This window comes from Hypomesus transpacificus, chromosome 2 (genome assembly GCF_021917145.1).
Source record: "Hypomesus transpacificus isolate Combined female chromosome 2, fHypTra1, whole genome shotgun sequence".
NCBI lineage: Eukaryota > Metazoa > Chordata > Actinopteri > Osmeriformes > Osmeridae > Hypomesus > Hypomesus transpacificus.
The window spans coordinates 16,942,803-16,958,192 of NC_061061.1; the positions used below are offsets into that span (position 1 = coordinate 16,942,803).

Genomic DNA, 15,390 nt, shown 5'->3' on the forward strand with positions numbered 1-15,390 from the left:
TTTAACAAGCAGGATCCCTCGAGACTCTGGCAGGCAGCTGGCAGAATTGCAGAGAACGACCAAAGCCGAGGGAAGCAGGGAAAACTGATAACACAGGACCCACTTTCAGATGGCTACCCAATCTGGGAGGTGAGGAGGTGCCAATGAGACAGCAAATAGCGAAGAAACAGGACATGAGGTCATCTGTTGTCACCGTACTCTATGTGTGCACTTTAAACATGTGATCCTTATAAATATATACACGTGACATGCTTAAATCAGAATACAATGTTTTGTGTTCTCATATTGAGTGTACACACAAGTCTGTTAACATTGGCAGTCTAGACTAGTGTCAACTAGTCTCAATATAGTACAATACAATAGTTGGCATGCCATGAGAGGAGCTTTCAGGTGTATTTTCACAGCCTCTGGCAATGCAGTCCAGACTGGGTGTGGAGGGCAGGAGATAAATGAGAGCTTTAGTTGATTGGTGAAGGCCTTGAGTCAGATTGGCATGATTTCTCAAGGTAAAAGACATCAGAGTTACTGACAGATGGCACAGAGGTGCCTATAGTAATCCTACCTTTCTACACTGTGTACTTGATTTTACTCCCACAGAATCGCATACACACTGCCACACACCCTAGCCTATTTTTAATGATGTTCATGGTAGGTTTTTGGACCAGATAACAACGGGTTTCACAAAGACCCTTATTATCACTCTAACAGTGCCCCCTGGACCATGCTGTGAGACAAACTAGCTGTAAGTGCTGAATAACTTGTGCTAGCTGTAAGTGCTAATAACACTAATGAACGTGTTTATGCTGTCGGAGGTTTAGATTAAAGGTTACAAGTTTAAGTTATTCAATGGATGAAAGTAGGCTACATACTGACCGTGTGTGTCCGTTAAGGTAGCCTATCGGTGATTCAGTAAGGGCAGCAGGTGTCCCATAGATGAGATGACCTACCCCGGGCACGGGAATGTTTCAACAACCTTCGCTTTGAACCAGAAAAACACTGCCTTGCCTGCCTATGGGATAGGGTTGCTAGGCAACTACCCAAGGTCCTGCAACTAAAAACCTGTTTGTAGCTAGTTAGTAGCCGTGGTAGCATTAACATTAGCAATTTACAGACATAAACTCTTGCTTACTTCATCGCAGTAAGCTTCAAAAGAATGTGGGAAAACTAGGTTGGAGAAAACAGCCTTTTTATGTCGAAAGTACTGTACAATAAGAAATAATCAAAGAAAGTTTGGCATTTCTTTCAGTTGTTTTCCATCGCAGTTCAATATATTTCCGAGAGCAATGTTCAGCTCGAATAATTTAGTCCCAGAAATGTCAGCATGAGAATGAGACAGGAGGAACATGGTTCATTTTTCGCTTGGTAATTATGTAAGTTTTAAACAGCGTTGAAAAGGTTTAAATGAAAAAGCATTCTAAATTAGAGCCTTGCTTTGTAACAAAGCGAGGCCATAAGCTGATACCCCTGAGAAAATTCTACCAAAGTGGATTTTAAACGCTACAATTCAATTTAGTTCAAGTACAAGCGGTAAATTGTTCTGAGTTCTTGTTCTCACTATTAATTCAGACATTTCAATTTTTTGTCATGCCAAAGGGCATAAGCTTAGTTGCGAGCCACAGTTAACACAATTCCTTTTAAGAGCGCACATCATCAAATATTAAAACATGGACATCCTGTTTATTAACAGTTTTTCCTGTAACAACTTCCCAACCGATTTTAACCTACTGACCATGTTTAGTTACTAGCAGACAAGCGCATACGCACACAATGTGTTAATCAAAACAATGGCCACATCGATTCCCTATTAGAATTGACTGCAGGCGTAATGTGGGGATCAATGTTATCTCTCTAACACCGTGATCCACAGTTTATAACTGACCGTATCAAGATCAGGCCATCTGTCCATCTAATGGTAGCACAGCGACACAGCGGTAGCGTAATATCACAACTACTATGCCCATACTGAAAACGAAAACGACCCCATCTACTGTGCACAAGTAGCAAAAGAAGAAAAAAATAAACCACATCTTTGCTTCTCTAACCAGGGTATTTCAAGACATTTAGCACTTTAAAACATTTCTCTTTCAGACTGCCAGTTGACTACAAAGTCCAGCCCGCTTTCCAAACTCTTATCAGTCTTTTCAGTTGGAAATTTCTCTTAAACAATGGATAGTTACTGTATACCCTGATAGAGCTCAAGCTAGCCCCACTACCGTAACTGTTTGTTGGCTGTTACCGTCAGCTCTGCGGTTTCCCGTCACCCCAGGCTGTGGTGTGATACATATCCAACGTGGCAACCGGTTCCCACCGCTGTGCTGGGACGAAAACTCCATCATCCCCCTGTTCCTTCTGTCTCTCTCTCTCACGCACCTCCGCTCCCTACCTCCTACTGTTGCTGTTTGCTCAGCTGTGCCCCTCTCACCGCATTCATCCCAGATGAGCGATGCAGATTACCCTGTTAATCTGCGCGTGTGTGTGTGTGCGTACAGTATGTGTGTGTGTCCGCCATCCTGATTGGTCCCAGTACTCCCTTTCCTTTTCAAGACACACCCTTTATCTGTCTAGAACACACACACGCACAGCCAGGGAGCTGCTCTCATGCTGTATGTCAGACAGCGTTTAGGGAGGTCAAAGTCATGGTAACTCGGTCTGGAGGGGGTCACGGGGGGGGGGGGGCCTGCATAGACAATAAGTGTCTCTGATAAACAGTTCATATCATGAGTAGCACAGACACGTCTCCCTCTGACCATACAGAGACTCTACAACCCAGTTGGGTCCCAGACACAGCAGTCAGCTGATGTTGGGAGGTGTGTAGGGGAAGTGTGTGTGCAGGTGTGTGTGTGTGCGTAGGAGGTTGCAGGTGGATAATAGTAGCAGACACCCATCTTCAGATTTCTAGCTGGGCTGACAGCTGGCTGACGGGTGATGTTGATCTTTAGGGCGATGTTGGAAAGGTTTGAGAGTTGGGAGGGATTGAAAATGGGTTGGGAGGCTTTGCAGGGTCTTCGTCAGGTTGCGCAAAAGTCAACATCCTCCTGGAATAGTACACTGCGTACTAGGGGGTGAGATGGCTGAGCGGTTAGGGAATCGGGCTTTTAATAAGAAGGTTGCTGGTTCGAACGTCATTTGACGTTGTGTCCTTGGGCAAAGCACTTCACCCTACTTGCCTCGGGTGGAATGTCCCTGTACTTACTATAAGAGCCTCTGCTAAATGACTAAATGTAAATGACTAAATGTCCCGCAAATGTCTGAGTCACAGTCTATATGACCCAACAGACCTGGTCCATTTCCCTTGACCTCTGACTTGCTGTCTCACGAGTTGTGTGCATGTGTGTACGTGCACACGTGCTAGTCCCCATCAGCCATTCAACCGCATACAAACATAACACTCCCTCGAACCGGATGCGTAACAACCAGCGCTCTGTAACAGTCTGAACGTAATCACACAGCAACTGAACAGGTTCACTCGGGAACATGACACTATTCATCCTTCCTCTGCCTTGTCCTCCCACTCCAGACAGCCTGAGAGCCTCCCCTTAGGCCAGGTCAATATGCCCAGCCTCCAGGCAGCATCCTCAGACGCAGAGCAAAGTGAAACAAATAGCTGCTCTCTTTGGAGGCACTTTGGAGGCACTACGAAGATTTATACCAGAGAGGGCAGGGCCAGAACACCAGGCAGTTTTGAGCCTAAGTGCTTGCTTTGTTTTTCTTGGCGCTGGATGTTTTAGGAGCGATCCATCACCGCTGGCAGAGCAGGGTATGATAGGAGTGGTCCTCCTGCAGACTGGCCTGTCTCGCAGGGTGGCGGAGGCAAGTGGGAGGCCCGGTGGTGCAGAGGAGGTTGGTGCATCAGTGTGCTGGCTGACTGACAAACTGTTTCTGTTGTAGTACAAAGCAGACCTAATAGAAACCAAACAGAAACAATGGGTTTTCAAGTAGTTCATTAAAAGTTGCAGCGGTGTGGCCAGGATGTGTGATTGGGCAAGGAACACTTAATCTCTATCTACAGAGGCCCAGACACTTTTTAATGATCATGGATTAAGAAGCAATGGCCTCTTCTAAGTTTTAATTGAGACTGATAGAGGGAACCAACACATCGCTGCCCTACCGTTCATCACGGTAACTTTCCACAATTCAATTAGTTCAGTTAGTTTCCAGCTGATTCTATCTGCCTGGCAATTATAGGATAAGATAAGTATGAAAAGAAAAGACAAAGTTTTAACGGCCGTGCAGGAGATTAAGTGTCACTTATTATGGGGGTGCTTCATGGCTAATCACTACACATCATTTAAACTAATTTGTCATGCCTTTAATTACGTGTGCTGTACGTGGGTTCATTTGACACAATTCCTATACGGCAACAGTAACATTACAGACTGATGTGGGGAAGAAAGAGGGTGGTTTTGCATGGGACAAAGTCTGTATAGGTATCTGCGCAATGCCCTTTCCTGCTCACACCATCTCGAACACAGATTGTCTCTTTCTTTCCTCTCCCCCCCCATCTCTCTTTTCCAATATCCCCTCTCCTTCCTTTGCTGCACTGTAGATTGCAGTAAACCTCAGAAATCCGTCTCATCTCACAGTGCAAATACCATCTGTGCTGGGTTAGAACTCAGACCCAATCAACAGCTCGACGCTTCAGATTAGAAAGGACGACCAAGGACACTGTGGAAGATAGGAAAACACTCTGTAACTACATTAGCATCACATCACAGGATAGTGACAGATTTAAAAACAACTTCTATGAGCGACTTTTATGTTAATACCCATTTTTGAGATTTGAACTTGGCCAACGTGTCACATAATGCCTGACCCCCAAAACCAGCATTGTCTTTCAAAGTACCTGTATCCTGTGCCCATGATTGGCCAGTAGATACGATACTACATCATCATTCCAAATGAATATGAGATAACTAGTGTATTTTGTGTATCAAAACTAGTGTATTGAACTATCAATAGAATAACCACCATGCAACCACATTAACTGAAGAAGGGAGGTGAATTAAGACGCTTGGGGGCAGAAAACAAAGTGGACATGGAAGCCTTATTCACCCAGTCTGGCATTAAAACATTAATAATTTAAATGAACAGTAAAGAGAGGAGGCCTGGAGAAGCGACTGGGAAACAACGCACTGAAAACAGGCAGCTACAAGAGGACAAACAGGGCATTTATCACCACAATATATTAGATCAGAGGAACCAAAACACCCCCCAAAAAACAAACATTTGAACAAACCTCAGTCAAGCGGTTCTTACACAGATCACTCTATAATGAGAACCTAGTGGTGCTACCCTAAGTTATTTGCAGGTCAGGAATAGCTTTCTCTATGGCGATGATAGGAGGAACAAACAAAGAGAGAAGGAGTGTTAAAAGTGATGGTGGTCTTGCTTGGACACACACACTAACACAAAAAAAAAAAAAGATTAAAAGGCAGGCATCCTTCCTGGACATTCTCAGAAGGCTGCAGCTCTGCTCTTAGCACTGGTTGCTGGTGCTGAAATAGACCGTAGAAACGCTGACCTTGACTCTGTTTACCCTGGTCTGGGCCTTCAAAGACACCAGGAGGTGGAACAGCCAACAGAATTACCCCGTCTCCATAGAGACGGTGTACTTTTGGCCAGGAACTTTGGAGGCTCATTACCAGATGAGGAAAGAGTTCTACCTCACTGCATCACTCTGTTTGCTTCTCATCTGCACTCAGGACAAACGCCAGGGAGGAAGGAAGGATGGGAGGGAGAGAATGAGGGAGGGAGGTAATGGAGTAGAGGGAGAGGAAAGGGGTAAGAGTAGACATGGGGAGAGGACAGAAGGAGACGGAGATAGGAGAGTTAAAAAGAAAAGAAGGGAGAGAAGTGAGAGAGTGACAGGTGAAGCGAAAGGAGGGAGTATCCGGCTAGATGGAGAGCATGAGGGAGAGAGAGAGAAAGGTTAGCAGGCTGGGAGATGAGAGAGAGAGAGACAGAGAGAGAGAGTGAGAGAGAGAGGTTAGCAGGCGGGGAGTTGAGAGAGAGAGAGAGAGAGAGAGAGAGAGAGAGAGAGAGAGAGAGAGAGAGAGAGAGGGAGAGGTTAGCAGGCGGGGGGATGAGAGAGAGAGACAGGGAGAGAGTGAGAGAGAGAGGTTAGCAGGCGGGGAGTTGAGAGAGAGAGAGAGAGAGAGAGAGAGAGAGAGAGAGAGAGAGAGAGAGAGAGAGAGGGAGAGGTTAGCAGGCGGGGAGATGAGAGAAAGAGAGAGAGAGAGAGAGAGAGAGAGAGAGAGAGAGAGAGAGAGAGAGAGAGAGAGAGAGAGAGAGAGAGAGAGAGAGAGGGAGAGAGGAGAGAGAGAGAGGGAGAGAAGAAAAGACTGCCGGGAATGTTTGTAAATGTCACCCATCCTCAGGGTTTTACAAGGGCAACCACTGCACTAATGGTTCGTTTTGAGAGGCCTTAGCATTCAGGATGGGTAGGTAGAGTTGGGGAGTAAAGTACCGTACCACAAGATAAGTTGTAGTACTGAAGAGGAATTCTCAATAACTAAAAACGACCTGCAAACTGGCAACCAGTCAAGGACCGAAGTTTCCCCACTGTATGAAGAAGGGTGAGCATGAAGTGTAAAGGACCTATGCTAGCCATCCATCCTCAGTGCTGTTACAGACACAGACTTGTCCAGCTCAAAGCCCCCGTAGCCAACAAAACTTTGAAGTGGACATCAAGTGACTGTTGAGCCGAGGCCCGCACCGTGAGAAGTCATAGCAGGGTGGGAGAGAAGAGAAGAAAGGAGGAGATAAAAGGAGAGGTAGAGTGAAGCGAAGGGCATGGAGGAGAACAGGCGGGAGTTCACTACTGATGCAAACCAGCCACAGGCCCTGAGTCTGGGTAATGGAGCAGAAAATAGAGGAATCACTTCAAGGGTCTTTCTATCTCTCTCCTAATCACAGTCAGAATTGCACAACTAAGAGGAGGTGGCGAGAGAGAAAATAAGAAAGACGAGTGGGGGGGGGGGGGGGGGGGGGGGGGGGGGGGGGGGCAGATGGGGGCTTTCACATTCACATTGGGCTTCACTTTGTTGAAGATGAAACCCACCCCCCCAAAATACTACAGCAAAAGCGTTTTGTGAAATATATGCTTTGTGGTTTCCATGAAGAGAATCTACACACAAACACGAACCAACACCGTCACCAAAACAGCAAACCTATCGTAATTATATGGCTAGCTTGTATCATGTGCACCTCTCTATCACCAGTTCAGACAGACAGCTCCATTTAGTGCGTTTATCCTCGTGAGGCCTATTCTAGCCCCCCTCCTTGCCCAGCGGTAGTTTGGACTTCATGCTTTGGTCTGATCTATTTATGGTCCTCCGCTGCCTCTCCTCTCATCAGTCCTTCTCATCTCCGCGCGCCTCGGTGACCTCCTCGGAATCCTAATAAGAGGGGAAAAACTCAACTATTCTCTCCGATGAGAGCATTGGTTTTATACATCAGCTCAGCCGTAAGCCGACGGCTATCGCACATCTTAATAATATCCTCTATCGACACGCTCGTTCGCACTGGTGGAATGTTGATTAGCGTCTCGCTAGCGTTAGCCGCGCAGCTTTAACGTGACGTTAGCATCGGTGAAAAGAGAAACAATTATGCTCCGTGTTGATTGAGAGCCCTCGAAATACTGCCACTACAGTCTTGTTACAGGCTGTTAACATCTATAAAGTTCTCAAGCAGTACTGTACCAAGGCGTGTGGGCGGAAGCTTTGATGCTGTTATCGTTTCTCTGTGATAATTGCAGTGCAGGATTGGAGGCTAAAGCGTGAAACACTGTCATTAATCCCAAACCATGTTCTGATCTGGCGCTGCAATTCAGAGAACATGGTTCAGTAGGCTATTTAGGGGGCAGAGGCCGACCTGTGGCCCTGAAATGGCACTTCAGCACAAAATCTGGATTTGTTTCTGCAAAACACTTTGGATGATGATATGACGTTTTGACCAATGATGCCCAAAGAGCAACATAAATAAACAAAACACTTCCAATGTCTTTCCCAGGCTCAATGTGTTTAGCTTCAACACATTCCTCCCTTGTGTGCACAATATTCAAGGTTACCTGTCCGAATGCCTTTATCTGCCGAAGGGCTTTTTTTCAGTGGGACAATAATGTACAAAAAGTGGCCAAAGGCATGGTCTAAACGTGTCAGAAAGCACACTTACAGTCATTGAAAGAGAAGATGAAGCTTGACAATGAAGGTGTGACTTTGGCTCTGACAGCTTGAGCTAGTTTTCCCCAGGCTCCCTCTCTCTCTATTGTGTGAGTGGAATATGGTAGCTATGCGATGCCTGGGTCTAAATCTAGGAGTCTCAGTGGAGAAGTACTAGAGACCATGGTGACCTGAACGGTGGATACAGACCCAGTACTAATGACTGAACCCACATTCATTCCATATACAACAGATGGTTAGATGGTGGACAGTGACTCATGTAGTGTCCAATCACATCACCAACACACAATAATTCTGCTACTGACAGGAAAACAAGGTTATTGCTTTCTTCGGATGTGGTGTTACCATCTTTTTCATTCTAATTTGCTCCCCAAAGTCTTTTTGGTTACTTGGTTTGGTTACTAGAATGAGTTCACCCATCAGGCACCCCAAAGACACAGACAATACTACCACACATGCGAACGAAGACTCCACTCAAACGCTAAGTTTCGACCCCAGTGTAACACGGAGGTCGGTAAATGTACAGTATTAATGTAATCTCAGGAGACATGTAGCGGTAGCGTAGCGCTCCACAGCTGCAAGCTGAGCTCACACTAACCCAGAGAGAGATCAGGGTGTTGAGCTTAATAGAAACAAACATGGGCGAGAGAGACAGACGTTTCTCTGGCTGGCCTGTCAGTCTTCACAAAGATTGATTATGTGTGTGGGGAGGGAGGAAGGGAGGGGGAGAGAGGGAGAGAGAGAGAGAGAGAGTTAGTTCTCGCCCTACCTCTCCCACAACCAGGTCTGTTTACCTAGTAGCTACTCTGATCTACTCAAAATCTGCTTAGGAAATTCTATCGAACCTCAAGCTATGGATTTGGCTAGTATTACAGGCTTTAATGGTGGAGGGCAATCTTGTCATTGAACACCGACGTGGCATGAGGCTTGCGTGAGACGTCAGGTATAGGCTGTAGAACGCTTTGATCTTTTAGGCTGATCCGGATGACTTTGATCTCATCTTGTAAGAAGAGCTTATTGCTTCAGAAAATGATGAGCTAACTCTCTGTGGGGTGAACAATACAGCTACCAATACTTTGTAGAGTAGACTATATCGGTACACGTGCTTGCCTGCATGCAAACGAAGACTGCAATGTTACACCGACGGCCTTTTTGAGATTACAGACGTGTTAGTTTTGGCAGTAGACACGGAGCAACAATCTAATGGTTATTTACTATAACTATTACATAGACCTAATATCCACTCACCCAAATGAGCTTCATGGCATGTGCCTCCATCCACTTTAATGGGCCAATGGATCCTGACAGAGAGAGGACACGCCATTGTGCTTTATGGCCTGCACCGGGAATCAATTCCACCCACAGCCAGCCACGTCAATTAACAATGGTGGAGGATTCCTTTTCCTCACTGCTGTGAGACAGAGTGCACCATCTCACAAAGCAAATAACCCACAAGCCATTCACCCTACAGTGTCTCTGTGTGTGTGTGTCTGTGGACTGGAGAGCTGGCGTTTGCCTTGAGGGTACTGTATGAAGAACCTTGAGTGTATGGAGAGGTGTGTGTGTGGTGGAGGGATGTTGGCATCTGGTTGATTCCTCCTGCCTCCAGGTCCAGTTCAACCTGATAAAGTGACATTAATAGAATAATGAAGACTCCACCGGCCACACAAATGCACTGTGACGCTCCCCACAACACCAGAAGGATTTATCTCTGGCTCATCTGCACTCTCTCTCCCTCTCTCTCTCCCTCCCTCTCTCCCTCTCTCACCCTCTCTCTCTCTCCTCAGCTCCTCAGCTCCTGCAGGGAACTATGATGATAGAAGACGCTTCATTTCAACGGGCCCCCTCGTATCTGCCTCATGGTCACAGCTTGGTGGTATGATAGATTGGTTATAGAGAATGTGGTCATTTCTGGGCTTTTTGAAGGGATAGCTTGAATGTTCTCTTCATTGCTCCCTGTCTCCCAATCTCGCTGTCTTGTAGTGTCAGCCCATTCTCAATTTAATGCGTTAAAACAATTCACTTCTAAATGCAAGTTCGGCATCTACGATGTATTTCACGCAAGTGATTACTATGCAGTTTTTTGCGTCCAACCTTGTATGGAATTCCCCCTAAACTAAATCCTGAACCCTAAGCCTACAACAGTGGCGATTTTAGACCCTTTTTAGGGGTGCTCAAGCACCCCTAAATTTCATCTCAGCACCCCTAAAAATAATAGTAAAAAAATACAAATATAGTTTTGTATCATTTGATGCTGGTAGTTCATGAAGAAAGGGACATCTAGTTTTTTAATTCATTCAATATTTTGCATAATAATAAATAATTGTATTAATTGTTATCCAGTGAAATTAGGGATTTATATTAGCAAGGGGGTTTTGCACTTTTGCAAGGCACTGTATTCATGTCACATTCTCATTGGGGGCTGAGCACCCCTAAAGGTCTGATTCTAGAATCGCCCCTGGCCTACGAATTGTTTCCTATGTTAATGCCTAAATCAATTGCTGTAGCATAAAAACAGAGGAACGCAGACGATTGCTGATACACAGCTGGCGTCTGGTCCATGAGGATGTGGAGTGTTCAGGAGCCAGGATGTTGTTTGGTGTCCAGCCTGAGGGGATGGCTCCCAGGATCCTTCAAAGCACGTTTGTTCCAACCAAAGTCTTTTTAGAGGTGATACGACTGCTACACATGGCCTCTACTAGCAGCCTGTCAAGATGCACTACTCTTATCTGAGGAAAGACACAGTCAGGGAAAAGAGACTGACACAGAGAGAAAAGCGAGGGATTCTCTCCGTCTCCTCTCTTTTTCCTCACCTCTCTTCCTTTGAACTCCAGATGAACCCCTCGTTTTGGCAGAATGTGGATTCTCCACACTGAGAAGTTACATGACTGCTCCCAGACTGACAGCAGATCTGGTACAGCCTTCATATCTCGGGCAGACATGAAGGGCTATAACTCAAATAGGGCTGGGTGTGTGCTTTATATAGTCTTTGCTATAGGGGTAATCTCCAAGTTGTGTTCTACTGCTATGTGCAGTGCCATATCCATAACATAAAATGATTATTATTTTGAGCTGCAAGACTAGGGGTTATGCAGGACTTGAACGATTAGTGGACCGAGAGAAACAAAACTAGAAAAAATGTCAGTGAAATCAGAAATGATAATCCTCATGTCTATCATAACTTTAGATTTTTCCCTCCCGGAAATAGTCAAAAGGACTGAATTCTGACATGGCTTTTTTCAAACCGAGGGTCAGAGAGAATTGAGCAGCCCTGGGGTTTTAGAGGTCGCAACACATTGAGTTTAGGAGAAACACTGTTTCTGAGGACTGCTATTTGCCCCTCCCTTCCTATTGATGACACAGCTGCCCCATTTCCTGGTGGTGGGATCCAATGGGATTTAAAACTGACACTGTGACACATTCAGCACTTCCTGGTGACTGGGGTGACCAAAGAGATGACCTCCCCTGTTGATAGGTCAACCGGCTTTCGGGTCAAGGGTCAGGTGAGCTCAATAAAGGTCAGAGAGATGTACTGACCCCAACATAACACCTTTCCCTGACACACAATTTGTCAAACTGTACTGGACTCCTCTTGGTTCACTGAGCCTGGTAGCTGAAATAAGGTTACTTAGAGATGTGGCGTGTTGACTCTGACCACCGAAATATTGTAGAACTGTGCACTTTGATCTTTAATCTCTTGCTGTAATTTCTGTATGAACTTACTGTACTCAGTTGAGGGTTGGAAGTGTCTGCTAAATGAATAAAATGTCAACTGTAAATGTTTATAGGTTTGAAACTGGTCATTCTACCACATAATCAGTGATGGTTCTGTAGATGTATAGAAAGCGTTTTTGGCAATCATATAGTATAATTATATGTAAAATAGCTGAATAGCCTATAAAATGGCATATGACAATGTATAGAAACTGTATTCGTGTAGGGTCAGATGAAGTGTTTTATTGCGCTGTTAGACAGTGACTCAACACAAACGTTTGTCACAGCAGTGTTGTGTGTCATTGATCAATAACACGAGAACTGAGGAGAAAAAGGAATCTGTGTGAAGGATAAAGACAAACACAGACTTCTGCCTGTGAACAAGTTGACACCCTGTAATAGGGTATTCTTTTCCAAACTTTATTCAGTTCTGTTCGTAGCAGTATTTACTGAGAATACATTCTCATTCTGAAAGAATAATCACCTCACTAAGATACTGTTCAGTCAGGATTGCACCAGTGTGTCAACCTGTCTGTTTTATTTTTCTTTAATTTGAGAAATGTTTGTGTCGACATTGTGGGCGACGGTGGTGATTGGATGAAAGATGCGACCGATTCTAACGGTTAAGTTTACCTGACGGTTGATGTCCTTCAAAAGATCTCATGTCCACGGCAACCGACTTCATTTCCCACAATATTTCAAATCCTCTTGAATTTTCTTATCAGATTTTATTTTAAAACGTACAATTTTTTTGGGTAATAGAATCTAACAAAGTTAAGTACAGCTATAAACTAACTAACTACTCCATCAGCAAGGAGTCGAATACCTTTTAAAAACTAAGGACAGGAAATAACTCCACTCCTGGTAACCGCCCTACAAGGTTTGAGCTTCACAATGGATGAAATTTAAAGCACGTCATTCAGTAATTAAAGAGTGTTAGCGCTTAAACAAGAAACGGTAATTTGAAGGATGGCAGTTTAGTGTCCTAGATTCCTTGGCAGCTGTTGTGTCGTGCACTCCTGAAGGCGGGAGAGAAGAGAGGCAGACTGACAAACAAATGTTGCTCATTTGAGTGGAGGGAGACGTTGCACTATCACAAATGTTCTTTTAACCTGCATCATGTTTTTGAGGCAGAGGAATCTGACAGGTTGAAAAAAAGGTTGAAAAACTCTGTGTTGTGTTTTTTTTGTTTAATACCAAGATAGTTCAACAAGTTAGTGTTGAGATATTAAACTTCCGCCCCTCCCTCTATTCTCTCCCTTGGGCTCTTGTCCTCTCTCTTTCTCATCACCTTCCTTTTCTGTCCTCTCTGTGTCCCCTTCACTCCCTCTTCCTCCGGCCCTCCCCCTCCCTCCACTCTCTGCCTGTTCCTCCTCCCCTCCTCCCCCCTTCCTCCTTCCCTCCTCATATGTCAGCCTCACACAGTCACCGTCCGTCCAAGCTGCTGGAGGCTTCATCCAATTTGTCTGACGCACCACAGGGTTGACACACACCTGGCAAACGAGGCCTCCCTCCCTTCTCCGCCCAGTGCCCATCCCGCCCGTCACACGCTTCGGAGCAGACGCGGTCTCTGCCAGCAGGCACCGAGGTACCTGATGGCAGTACCCACCTGCTACCATGCCACCCAGCCCTGCTCAATCTGCCCCTCTGCCCGAGTGTGTGCCAGCTGGCCTCACAGACTGCCTGCTGATGGACAGACTACAGTGCCATACACTGACTCACAGTGCTATCAGCCAGACCAGCCTCTCTGGCTAAACCTAAAACTACTAGATTACGTTTTAGGGGTTTGCTTATCTTGGAAAGATGGATTTGTGTGTGTGTGTGTGTGTGTGTTTGTGAAGCCAGAGTAATAGTGTGAGCACCAAAAGCGTGTAGATACATTGTGTACACGGTTATGTGAAGTTTTATTATGTTGTCTAACCACTGACTATGACTGATTTATACCAGACCAAACAGGAAGATTGGAACTGAAAGAGTTTTTCAGGAAGAACATTAAATTTGTATTTCCGGGAGCTAAAATGTTAAACACAGACCACCTTCCAGGACTCAAACATCCCACCATACACTCTGCCTTACTAGTGCCACGAATGTTATTCTCCTGGACGAGACTAAACACTGTACAAGGGGTGATTTAAGGGCAGCCCCACACAGACCATGAGCACAGGGGCTTGAGCAGGAACACAGACGAATACAAGAAGTATTCCAGATCCTCGCATACACGACATCCAAAGCACATCCTTGTATGGAAAGTCCATCCTTGCACATGTTGTTTTGAAGTAAGGCTTTTAATTAGCTGCATGGAAACATTTCCGTTTTCTCAAGGGGTAAACCTTTAAACACACTTTAACAGGCCATGTCGGCAGCAAGTAAACTGGTTGAGGCCATGCCCTGCAAAATGTTCCGTCCACCCCCTCCCCCCACACACACACACACACACACCACTGCACATTGCAGAGTCCCCGCGGTGCTTCAGTCGGATTTGTGCGAGCCCGGTGACACATGAGCAGAAGAACCGCCAGCTACTAAAGAGGAACCAGGGTACAGGGAGAGGACCGAACGAGCGCCGAGTTCAGACCCACACTTGCATTCCACATGCCTCAAGACCCAGAGCCCGACACTCGGGGCCTAACTTCTCACTGAAGTAATTTCGGTCGCCTTCTCGTTCCCAAAAATACCCCCGTCTTCTAGGATTACACCCCACGTACCCCCATGATGGGGGTCCTAGCTGAGCAGGTTGTCTGAGACACTCGAGAGCACCACAGGGGTCGAGCGAAAGGAGCCGTTTTAGACATGGATATAGTTGAACAAGACTGGTCAGCTCCATGTGTATGAAACCGGTTAATTGTGAAACTGTTCATGCCACTGAATTTTCTCTTTGAATGACTGATGTGAATTCAGAATTCTTATTATTTGTTTTTGCAGTATTCAGCTTTTTGGGGAAAGAGATCGTTTAAGGCAGGGGGGGAGAGAGAGAGAGGGGAACACATGCAGCAAATTGCCCGGGCTGGAATCAAACCCGGGCAACTGCGACAAGGCCTCAGCCCACATGATACCCACTCTACGGGGAGCGCTTCGGGCAGAACCGTTAAATAAAACAACTACACTCAAGGACACATCATTTTTACAGATAGCTCACCTTCCCCTTCTAAATACCTGCCGACAGCCCAAGTGACCATCTGAATTATGTGTCCGCAATCCCTGACTGCCTCACACACCAATAAGGTATGTAATGCACAGCATCATACAGTACAGCAGGCCTCAGAGAGACAGCACAGAACAGAAAACTGACAGGAATCACATCCTTTCAGCTGGGGCGCCGCAAACGAGAACAGATAGGCGAAAAAGAAAGGAAGGAAAAATAAATAAATAAAAAATAGAAAGTCATTTCATCAACCCAATCCGATCTGCTCACTAAACCTCATCCAGAATAATTGCTGTGGTGACAAAACGCCCAGCCCCCCGCAGTACCCCCCCCCCCCTCTCCCCCACTCCTTCA

At 45.7% G+C, this 15,390-nt stretch overlaps 1 protein-coding gene across 5 annotated transcripts in view; it reads right to left on the bottom strand.

The window, feature by feature from the left end:
- The window catches only part of LOC124479976 (kazrin-like), a 97,429-nt gene that overhangs the window by 73,652 nt on the left and 8,387 nt on the right, over positions 1–15,390 (bottom strand). Inside the window, exon 1 of one of the 5 annotated variants that reach the window (XM_047038982.1) lies at positions 2,237–2,432. The exons of the other annotated variants lie outside the window; for them this stretch is intronic. Coding sequence (XP_046894938.1) covers positions 2,237–2,336 — 100 coding nt within the window. The 5' untranslated portion in view covers positions 2,337–2,432. Of the gene's footprint in view, positions 1–2,236; positions 2,433–15,390 lie in introns of those variants that run through there. 5 annotated transcript variants of the gene reach the window in all.